The 12,071-nt window shown below is 44.9% G+C and overlaps 1 protein-coding gene across 1 annotated transcript in view; it reads right to left on the bottom strand.

The window, feature by feature from the left end:
• The window catches only part of T265_03325 (hypothetical protein), a gene marked incomplete at both ends in the record, with an annotated part of 40,410 nt that overhangs the window by 18,290 nt on the left and 10,049 nt on the right, over positions 1 to 12,071 (bottom strand). Inside the window, 6 exons of the mRNA XM_009167786.1 lie at positions 677 to 1,136; positions 1,326 to 1,515; positions 2,855 to 3,129; positions 5,073 to 5,495; positions 7,386 to 7,784; positions 11,137 to 11,535. Of these exons, the coding sequence (XP_009166050.1) occupies positions 677 to 1,136; positions 1,326 to 1,515; positions 2,855 to 3,129; positions 5,073 to 5,495; positions 7,386 to 7,784; positions 11,137 to 11,535 (2,146 nt within the window). The remainder of the gene's footprint in view (positions 1 to 676; positions 1,137 to 1,325; positions 1,516 to 2,854; positions 3,130 to 5,072; positions 5,496 to 7,385; positions 7,785 to 11,136; positions 11,536 to 12,071) is intronic.

Raw genomic sequence — 12,071 nt, 5'->3', positions numbered from 1 at the left:
AGTTTCTACGATTATTGCCTGAACGAGTGTCTGGAGGTGTAGGCAGTTCGGAATGATTGTGGTGGGCCAGTATTAAGTCTCATCACCACCACCCAATTTTATTCCTTTGTTGGCAGTAAGCCTTTCAAATAAATCATGGTTGTGCGGCACCGAAGGATCAGTGTCGAACACTGATGTTACACTGTCGATGATGGAGCATGTAAAAGAGCATTATCCTATGTAGTTGAACGGAAGAGCTGCCAAGTATACGAAAAATTCCGTTATCCTGGAGTCCAATCATCTATTAGCTTAGACAACTTTCTCTGTTTTGTATTTTCTTACCTTAACGCCCAGCATGATGTGAAAGTGGCAAGCATATGGCCGAAACTGGATCCGTGTAGTAGTCGATCAGCTGTAACACCCTTTTGGTGCCTAGTTGCGATGCCACCCGAAAGAATCATGAGGGTTGAGATGCCGGCAGGTTAAACAAGTCGAAACTGGGCTTGTTCGCTGCATATTATTTCGTCTAATTTACCGCGAAGCCTGAAATCTAGACTCAGTCTGGTGAAAACCAGGATGACTAAGAGTATCATGGGTGTTACAAAGCAACCATGAAATGATCTAGTGCAGGGACAGGATGTGAATCCTTATTCGATACAACCAAGTTATTGGCAAATTCGGTTAAAGCACCACGTACCACCTGCTTGTCCGACCCAAGCCATATCACCAGTCTGAGAAAGAGGAAGTTCTGGTGACTGGGAGGCCTGGAAGCGTTTGGTTCCGGCGATGGGCCAAACCGCCGAGTATTCTGCGGCTTCGAATTCGTCTGCTTCGTCCGAAAGTTCACCAGTACCATGGCGATAGAGCACGGAACTTGCACGACCTGGTTTGACCTTGGGGATGAATACCGGACTAAAAAAGACATCGCGCATTTGTTTCACGGAAGCTGAAACTGAACGTGCATCATCTTCTTGGATGGTAGTAGTGTCCGGTGTCAGGTTCGTAAGTTCCATGGTCTTCAACCCCAACCCTGTGCTATCTTTGAATGTGAATGAACCGAAATGAGTTGGGCTAAAACGCATATCTGAGTCCGCTTCTGTGATTAGTGCACCGACTGCCTTCAGTTGGGGAGTTGTTGTTGTTGTTCGGGTCTGAAGCTGTATCAGGAATAACGGCATGAGAGAGAAGAAAGGCGAACGAGATAAAATAAAACAGTCGAACAGAAGGTGAGCTAAATGCAACCACACTGAGAGAATAGTACACTAAAAAGCGCCACCATTGCATAGTTTATGTACGATTAACTCTAATGTAACTAAACAAGTATGACCGTAAATGAGGTCACATACCACAGCAGTCTTGATGTATTCATCCTTCGATTGAGGTAGTTTCGAATCCACTTGAGGCGATTCGGTCGTTGTTGTTGTCTTTGGAACAAACACATCCACATCCTCGTTGTCAGAGTCCTCTAACCGATATTTTGAGAAGTGTTTCACTTCAAATACCCAAGAGCCGGATTCCGGTCGATATTCTATGAACCTTCATAAGGGACAAAATGCGAAAACGGAGGATTCAATAACTCTATGGTGTGAGTTTCAGAAGGCCAGGATTAAATTCCGAACCAACGGCATCCGTCAAATTTTTACGTGACCTAATGTTGCAATTTGTAAACTTCAAGCTCTCGAAAACATCTCGCTAGTTCGGCTAACGTGTACACATCAATGGCTAACGAATTGCACACTCCACACCTTCCAACTGGTAACAGGAAGCTAACGACTGTAGCCAACAACTCCGATTCATTCAGCTCCTACATCAAAAGATCGCATTATTATACGTAGACACCTCGGGAAGTACAACTACGGAAGGACAGAAACTTATTAAGTCATTTTCTTCGGACATGAAACCTCACAGACTGAAACTAAATCATGTCTGTCTGAATACAACCTCTCTGGGAAGCATAATGACAGCGTTTGACTGAAAAAATGTCACCACACTCCACTAGTGGACTGTAGAATGTATTCCCGAGGAATGCTATATTTTCTTATAGGAGTTTACACTCTGAAGCGCCTGGGGTTGCCGTTGAGAATATCACCGGCAAATCAGGTTGTACGACCGCTCACGAAACTGCGATGAGTAACACGGCATCCTGCAACGAAATCAACCAATCAACATGGAAATTGCTCTGGTACATACAACACCACGAGTGAAAAGTCCACAGTAAGAAATTGAGGGCGTTATCCAGGTTTCTGCAAGTCAGAAGATAGGTCAATCAATCAGCCAGTAGGAATTCTCACCCAAAGCAGCAGCTATACGTCAAAATTGGATTGGGTGAGTAGATATTATATAACCGAATCTCCGACCACAACGCACTGAAGCCGTCACCTCGGCTGATGATGGGACGTCCGCAACAGAACCGCCCAACTCAGATAAAAAATTCAAAGGCCAGGTTACAGCGACGTCGGCAAATGGTCGGATGATTAAGACGTAACATGCCATTACAGAGGGTCAATTTACTAACCGCTAGTTTATATCTAAGGGTTCCGGCTGCCGTCACAAGTAATCCGCCGTTCAGAACGAGAGGTAAATGCTGTGTTCAGTGATCAAAAAATTACAACCACGAACGCAGAGGTTATATTACCCTAAGAAACTGTTAAAGCTCATCGATTTGATTTTGAACAGGTGGTTGCCAAATGCCTTGGACAAGAATGTGGGAGATCGGTTTGCGACAATAGCCAATCCATGACCCAGCACGGTCCTTTTCGAAAAAAAGCTGCTGTTCGTTCAACGAAAGATCAGTTGCGAATTCGTTTGAAGCCTAACAACCATAAAAGCATTATATATATAACGTAACAGCAGGTGACCATACAGAAGCAGTTACCTTGCATCCATGCGTCGTGTTGCTCTTTCCAGTCGTTCCTCAAAACGCATCAAACCCAATCGTTCCGGTGACTTGATTGGCTCTCGTGTAGCTTTGTCCGTGGGCCATATCGATTCTAGGCATATTTCGGCTCGTTTGTTCAAACCGCATCCGACCGGTGGTTTCTTCTCGTCATCTGGATAGACGACAACCTCGCGTCTACGAATGTGGACGATGCTATCCAGGTCCAAGTCGGTTAGCTCCGTATTGCCGGGGAACAAAATATGTCCATAGTGCTAAATCACAAAATGAAATGGATGAGCCGAGGCATCATTACACAGTGTTTTACTGTATTTATTAGCTTTTCAATATGAAAATCGGTGCATGGTGGTAAATGAATAAGGGAAAACCTGTGTGTCACATTTCGGTACAAGAGAGACACTGAGTTTTCAGGTCACGAATCACTGTGGTCGTGGTATAAGAATAACTCGCACCAAGTCTCTGATCTGAAGAAAAGGAGGCAGAATATTTGTCAGATCCATTGTGGGGAATTAACAGTCGAGAATGACTTCAGCTGCGTGATTCGCGAGGCGCGTTAAACAAGACCACTGATTTCATTCATATCTAACATATCCAAGATTGAAATCGGCGATCATATAGCGTTGTGGCTAGTAAGGTATTCTTCAACCCTTGTGATCAGACTATCGGTTCCTGTTATACATGGTGGACGGAGCCAATACAGCTCGCTGGTTAAGGTGTGAACTTTCTGACCAGAAGGTCAGTGGTTCGAACTCAACCTATGCATTCCGACCGCTCTTATCCAGGCTTGGGCAACCGGGCAGTATCTCAGCACTCGTGCTTTCTTCAGGTGGCATGAGAGGCAGATACCGAAAGGGTGTCACGGATGAACCACTATTATTAACTATGGTGGAACGGCATCCGTGTTCTGATTGGGCTGTCACACGTCGAACTATGCCGATAGACACTCGCGCAGTCGGTGGTGTTGGATCTAATGAAGTTGAAAGCGTGAGCACAAAACAGGACGGTACAGAGGTGAACGATACGAACTGGAGTTCTTCAATTCACCTGTCGTCAGTTTTCAGCCACAGAAATGAAGCGTACGAGACGCAAGAGTATCACAGGAGCTGTTGGACCTGGAAACTGACCAAGTTGGACATGCAGCGACTGTTTGCGTTGGTCGCATTGGATTGGTTGATTACAAGCATACATACGGGAATTTGCCCGCAAAAGGACCACAGTTACAGTAGGTTTACCAAATCAGCCTCAGTCTTCTAAGGTTAGCAGATAGCTGAGCCTGCGATGGTGCTAGAGGTGACTTCCCGTGACGTACGCTTTACAGATCAGAACGTGCAAAAATTTAGCACACTGACCAATTCGTTGTGCTAAGCCCGTGATGGTGCTAGAAGTGACTTTCAGTGATCATCATCGTGTGATCGGAACCAAGTCGAATCTCGGCTAACTACAGAGCATCTCGTGGATCCCTCCTGGGTTCGGCCTATCCGAACCGGAAACATCGGTTCAACTGCTAAACGATTCCCATGTGTGTCAGCAAATCCGGAGCTTGAAGCCTACGACGATACAAGAAGTGACTTTCTGTGACCAAGCCGAATAATGTCTAGCACTAGCTGGTCATTTGCGTGTGCCCAGGGTGCGCACTATGTGCGGTGCGAGCCATCAGACATCCCTCTGTATCCGCTGTGAGTTGTGTACACCACTCCCTTACTCAAGGGGACTGTAAATGATTCGCCAAAGAGAGGCTCTGTTTTGGCTGCCAGGCAAGACATTTTCCACGGCTACCTCAGATCTGTTCTATATATGTGATGTTGTATTGCACTGTATTGTTTTCAGTTGTAATTAATGTGATTAATTAATTAAATGTACCTTGTTGCATACATTTGTGCGCACTTTGCGTACCAATCTACAAAACATTTATATTGACACTGAACATTCCAAAGTGCTCTTAACACGTGGTATACTACTCTGAAGCCAAGCGGATTCCGATAAATGTTTTACAGCATAGGAACCAAGTAAAACCGCTTTCTCCCAGTTGTCAATCATATAGTCGTTGAGGTCATGAAATACCGGGTCATGAACTCCCTTGGTGAACGAAAGAACTACCAGCATCCTTATTATGGGATATCCTAGGAGAAGACGGTATAAAAATTCAGCAAACAAGAAAAAAATAGACGAAACGCAAACACTTGTGATAAGAACTCACGCGTCGTCCGACAACGAAATCCTCGACAACACATTGTCCTTCGGAGTCAACCAATGCCTCCAGTTCCTCTAAAGTGGGTAAGGTGTAGTATCCGGGCTTCGTTAGCTTCAAAACAGCCTTTGAGTTCTTAACTGTACTTGAAGGTGCACGGGGTTCTGATTCACCGCATTTCGGTTTTGGACTTGCCACTGGACTTTTCGCCGTCGCATTCAGTGTCCACTGTTCTGAGTTTGTCATGTCTACGGGAGATGTCCAGGTTGTTTCTAGATCATCTAGAACAACAGAGTCCTCGGCAACCGCTGTTTGAAGAGCCTCACGAGCTCGAGCCATACCTAATCCCCTTTGGAAGGGTACTGAGAGTTTAGCCACGCCAGCAGTATGCGATTCCGAACGTCCCGAATCAGTTGAAGGGGTGAGCGGGGTCTAACAATATGGAAGACGGGATAGTAGTGGAGATACTGCATGGAAGATTCTTAAATGAAAGGACTTAAGTAACCTACAAGCTCCCAACAGTTTTTTCAGGGGCTTCGGATTTTTGTGGAGCAAGTCTCCACTCATTCAAACCCAATTCTTTGCTAGTTAGAAAACCGCTTCTCGCTGATTGTACGGTAGTTGAGCACAAGTAATAAACATCCGTATATTGCTGTTACTTATGAAGATTAGCTGGAAAGAACTTCGTTCCATTGGGTAGCCCTATGTTCCATGGTTTACCGATGGAAATTAGCGCCAGAGCCGACCAGTTAGCGACTTTTCTAATGCTCATGACAATCGTGAATAGTCACAGAAATCAATAAAAGCCCCCACGTTTTTGGATAAGTTAGTCCACGTACTAGAGCTGCATTACTCCGGTTTTTAGTCATCCATTTGTTTATATATCTTCAGGAATGATGGATTTGCCACTGGATGTAAACCGAAGACTACGGCTCCGCTTTGCATACCATCCTTTGACGTCAAGTCAAGATAGTGGAGTTTGTTGAATTAGACAGTGGATGTGAGTGAGAAGCGAAGAATCGAGTAGTTGCATCACTTACTACCGTACAGTCCTAACAAAATATGCATAGCACAGCAAATCAGGGAAGAAAAACTGATATTCAGGAATACGAAGGAGCTGAAAGACAACTGACCCTGATCTTCGTGCTTCTATAAAAAAAATAAGTTCTTAGTGCTTTCAAAGTGGAAGTTTTCTGGTGAACACCCACGTAGGTTTAACTTTTAATGGTTCCGACAAAGCAAGTGAGATTTGGGTTGAAAACACCGAAATTACTCATAACAGTAAAAATGACCCGGACTTTCGGTAACATCTCATGAGAAATGACCTACCCAGAGCGGTCGCTATACACGTGCTGCCGTGTGCTTCCAAAAGCAACTAACATTAATCGTTCTCAAACGCAAACCATCTGCGTAAGGATTTTACTGCAATTCTTGAATTGCTCGCTTACCTTTCACCAATATTTCACTGTGCTAATGTACACAAACTAAATCAAATGTCTATGGATTTTCCTGCTTGGCGGGAAAAGGAACTCCATCGATATTTCATCTTGCAAGTGAAGTCAGTCCATGCGGAAAACCCGAGAACCACAATACAGCCGTTCTGTCAGGTATGCAACCCACGAAACTCCAGGGGCAATGGAACTCGCAACCGCCTGACTAGTAGAGGAAGACCAAACTATCGGGTTACGAGACGATTTATTTGGGAGTTTTTTGACCAAAATTTTATCCTGAAAGTGAATTCATCTGCATTTAAGTCATATACTATTTAAAAAGAACAGAGAAGGAATAATTCACATGGCCAGTGAGAAGTCGGTGAAAACGTGACCACCTGATTTGGACTCCATGACTAAGGGATGAGTAGTACTACACCCTAATTGCAACTTAGTCACACTGCTGATTAGCCACTAGCGACCGAACCGTTTATCCTTCAACTGCTAGCCAGGCGATTGAGTTCGAATCAACCCACATATTGACGAGATGCTCATTGCTGATGATTCCGAATAAAGATAAAACGGCTGTACAGTGCTTCTCGACCTTTCGGCGTAGAGTGAATTTAATGGCAGGATTGGATCTCGATCGGAAAAATTCTAGGTCTCCTCATGCTAGGGTGACTCCAACCAAAGGAATAAACAAGGGAGATTTTAGTTGGTCGGCAGCATGTACATGCGACTTGCTGCACCGTGGGATACCGATAAAAAGAATAACAACCTTCTAATCTTCTCCTGTTGAATGTGACAAATTTTAGTGCTGGGAAAAACACCGAGCGATCGCAACCACTCATAATGAATTTCAAAGCCGTGACAAACGAGCCAGAAAACTCACAGTCGTATGGGGGACGGAAGTTGAGCGATTGGCGTTAATGTTGGGGGTAGTGTCACCGGCAGCACGTGCACCAAATCTATGTTCAGCTGACTCCGACATCTCAGTAGCCGGGGCCTCGGAGGTATGGTCTCCGTTCAACGAGTTCTCGGCTATGTCGGTGAACGCCTGTGATGAAACTGCTGATCGCTCAAGGATAGATGTTCGCACACTTTCTGGCAAGTGGAGACGCCTCCAATCGTCTCGTCGAACAAAGAAACTACCTTTGTTATTGGGGTCTGGACTGCCGAAAAGTGAAGTACCGTCGCTAAGCGTCGATGAACGACGCAACCGTAAGGCTGGTGAGACATTTTGTCCAGACGGGGACAGGAAAGCATCATCTTCATAAAAGCCAGAGAACAGCTGTTGGAAACGCAAGATAGAAAGTGGTGTTTAAAAACGGAGGAGGAGGAGGATAACACTGCATGGGTAAATGAATTTATTTATTTATTGAATAGGGTCACTCCAACGACACACTTAGATGTAATAATGACGCAGCAAATGTAAATTATCTACTCTGCATCAAAATACAGGCACACCCAGCACCGTTAAGACGACACTATTTCGAACTGTGGCCTGGGCAGAGAATAATTCTTTATGAGAAGTCAAAATATGGTGTTGGGAGTAAGGCTCAATGATCCCTCAACTGCACTGGCGACAGCGATATGGGAATCGATGTTTCTTACATAGAAAACCACATTCAGCCTATTGAATAACTTGAACAGCATCCCGGTACAAATTAGTCAGGGTAAAATTGGTGTCCAGTGAAACCAACAAACGTAGAATGCACGTTACAACGAACATCGATTGTGCTCTTTATAAGGAGACCAGAACCTGTCCCGATTTCGGTCACACACACATTACCCATAATGGGTTTGAGCAGAAGTGTAATTATGAGTCAAACTGCAACAGAAATCGTTAGACCGTGATCCCAACCACACGAAACTAGTTTGTGTTACGCTATCTATGGAAGGTAGGAACTGAATGGGTGATTTGTGAAAGTTACGCACACAAACTATGCTGCAAGAGGTTTCAAACAGATCCAAAATCACTTTCATTATCCATAATGGGGAAGGGTCTAGGAGGGGGCATCAACATCGCACTAATATTAGACGTGGAGGAAGGTTGGATAAAGTGAATTTGCCAACGTCAGTTGGATAGGATGCACAAAGAGAAAGTGGCTCATGATGTAGCGACTGGAACGAGCGCTAGACATTAACGACAATCGGATTACAAAGGCCAAGGACTGAGCGGATGAAACTGAGTAGATCACTGTTGACATCGATGCACCCAAATAAGATGAAACCGTTGACTCAGAGGAATTGTCTATACTAAATGAGTCGAATAAAGTGTGTTGAATTGAACACGTTTTAAACCTGAAACTGAATAGATCACTGTTGACATAGATGCACCCAAATAGGATGAAACTGTTGACTCAGAGGAATTGCTTATCCTAAATGAGTCGAACAAAGTGTGTTGAATTGAACACGTTTTAAACCTTGAGGAGTTTGAGATAGATTGTGGTGAGTTGAATGGATCGAGCTGGATATCCTGATCTACGAACAGCACCCTCGGAGAAAAAGCCAAGTGTAGCGCGGGCAAAGAATGAAATGAATTAGGAATTTCTAAATGTCAGGTGAAATTCCACGCTACGTTCACCTTACCGCTAGCGAATAAGCGCTGCAACGGTGATATTTCTAACTAGCACAGTCATCAGCATAATCAATGAGAGCAACACCAGATCAGAACACCGGTGCTTCATTGCCGCACAAACATGGCAATTTATTTCAGTAAAGCCCTATAATCGAATCCGCATAACCGGGGAACAAACACAACGGAAGCTCTTGTTCGGAGGAGCTACGTGCGCTGGCCTCTGATGGATATATCCAATATTTTTGCTTGCAGCCGCAAGTTGGTTAACGCCATGAAGGAAATGAAGGAAAGGTGAAGAATTTGTCTTCGGCTTTCGTGCAGGCTGTTGTAGACCCTATCAGTCCAAGAACATGACGCAGAAGAAAAACATGAAGTACCGATTGATTGACTGTAGCCACTCACATTTTATCTTACGGCAGAAACTGGCACTTTTAGGGTGAAAGCACCTTTGTTCGCTGCTGCTGGTGGCGATTGACACCAGGTATATTGGAAAAATGAGGCGCCGGTGGGACTTGCTAAGATCGGTCACGACGCCCGGACCTGTTTTCACGTGATAGGAGGAATAAGCAGGAAGCTTAATGAAAACTGTCAGGGATGTTAGTGATCGCATTATCTGCGCGTTTGTTCTTCATCCCCAAGTTAACCTGGAAGGATATAAATGGGCGCCCACTGAAGTCACGACCATAGATGGTTGTTGAGCAATGTTCATTTCGCTGCAGGCCGCCGCGCACCAAATCACGATAAGTCAACGTTAGGCTGAGTTCAAATTGGCTACGATAAGGCTCGTCCGCTTACCGTATCCATTCATGTAACCTAGTTTGGGCTCATACAGGATACAGATAGGGAAGTTCTTCGAATAATTTGAGATCGCAATGCACTAGAATGGTAAAGATCGGCCTATTTATGTTTAGCCATTTGTCGACCTCACCTTCGCGTGAGGCTAAATACTCGGACAATAGACTAACAATTTTCCTTCGGTCAATCAGCTAGCTTTTTAGCCATGAACAGTGGTTCATTGATTTCTGCTGCTACGGGGTTCGTCGCGCGTGCATGCGCGCTCACCGCTAAATCAGCATTCCGTGTGTTCCGGTTCAACCAGTCCGCTTTACCACATTCATGTGACGATCGGTGGACCGTACACTCTTAATCGCCTGACGCAACCGCATCAGCGCGTTGTAGCGCCAGACAGCCATGTCTATTGCATCCCATGTGATTGCGGGCGCTCAGTATTCGCACAACGGAACTGAAAGATACATGTCCCTGATGGACCAAAAGAGACAGGTAATTCAGTTCACAGTATGAATACAAATTTTCGAGTCCCATCTAGGCAGAGTTCACAGTACGAATACAAATTTTCGAGTCCCATCTAGGCATCCCGGGATCTCAACGATGCTAGGAAAGTATCCCACCAGACTTTCCGCTAGGGGTATGATTGCTTCAGTGGATAATAAAATTCGGTGAGCTGCAAAAACATGGAATTATATAAGGATAATTTTCGGTGTGAGCACATACGCAAAATGATGTAACACTTTAACGTAAACAGTTTTATTTCACTCCAAAAGGTTTTGCAAAAAACGGCATTGTGCGGCTAATGGGTCTCGTGATTGTGCGTGCGCCAAAAGCAGGTACGTATGCGTGCACATTCGCGCAAAAATGTTAATTGCAGACTGGACGATCGGAAAAGCTTGCAAAATGTCCGGATTTTGAACTTGCGGTGGGGTCACGGAAGGCTAAGCTATGTATACCTAGCAGGACAGTAGGTGGCTTGATTACGGCATTACAAGTTGAAAGCAGGCAAAACGCCCGCATGCGCACGAGGCCAACATATGTCTTTTAGCTTCTAGATTAATTCACTGCGAGGTGTTTGGAAAATGGATGCTCAGTTGTGCAGCAGACTCACTTTTATATTATATTATATAATTATTATATTATATTCGTACAATTCTACTCCATGCGTATAATTGTGGTTGTAAGTCACCAAAGCAGTGGGGCTCCAAAAAGCTGTGATAACCACACGGATGACGAAGACAAGACAACATACCGTGACTCTGGAAAAACTTACTTTGCTACGATTTGAAACTTTCAGAATACGTTGTGTGAAGCTAGGCTGGCGCAGTCGTGTACCACGACCGACAATACCGGCAACAAGTGAACTTGGAGATCCAGTTCCAAGTGTCAGACCAGCGGCCTTATGCTGTTGGGCCAGAGCGCTCGCCGCAGCTCGGGCCGGAACGACAGCACCAGAATTTGACTCCGTGCCTGCACACTGTTTCGTCACATCCTCTGTCCCTGTTTCAGATGTTCCAGGCATGTTGAGATACCGAAACAATGAAGACTGCCCGTAAGGCATGCTTCTAACCAAATCTAGAACTTGTTGTTGAGCTCTGACATTTTGAGCAAACTGTTCAGCGGTGGTGTTGCTGAGCCCAGTGAGACCACCGGTAATCGAACTCGACTGTAACTGAAACGAAGTCAGAAGAGCCCAATTGAAAACAGGAATACGATAGAATGGATTCAGTTTCCATTGTGAATTGTCGAAATCGGTGCAATTACGAATATCAGGGATTTTCACAGAGTGCAAGACTGGAATCACTAGTACGGTTGCCTGCTAACAGTTGAACTGTTGGACGCTTGTACATAAACAAATTGTGCGGAGCCGAATATGCTAATGCGTGTGAGCTCAAAAGAAATAAGATCGGTGGGTAAACTCGCAGAAGCCTGTACAGAGGCATCAAAGGGTTCAATCATATTATATATAGCCTGATAGGTGACATTTTGCCTGGGCCACGCTAGATGGGAAACAAACGACCGTGGAGAACGTTCACGGCAGGGAAGTTAAAATGTGACATGTCTAACATGAAGAGGAAGCAGTGCAGCGTTACATCCGAGCACATCGCTACCTTAAACATCCGGTAAAATTTCAGACCCACGGCTTGGTAAATATTTGATGCCCAACCCCCCCCCCCCCCAACACACGGCAAAACGAGGGCAAAAAAT

The sequence above is a fragment of the Opisthorchis viverrini genome, assembly GCF_000715545.1.
Source record: "Opisthorchis viverrini unplaced genomic scaffold opera_v5_46, whole genome shotgun sequence".
In the NCBI taxonomy this organism is placed as follows: domain Eukaryota; kingdom Metazoa; phylum Platyhelminthes; class Trematoda; order Opisthorchiida; family Opisthorchiidae; genus Opisthorchis; species Opisthorchis viverrini.
The sequence above is the reverse complement of the archived record's forward strand: the minus strand, read 5'-3'. Positions and strand labels throughout refer to the sequence as shown.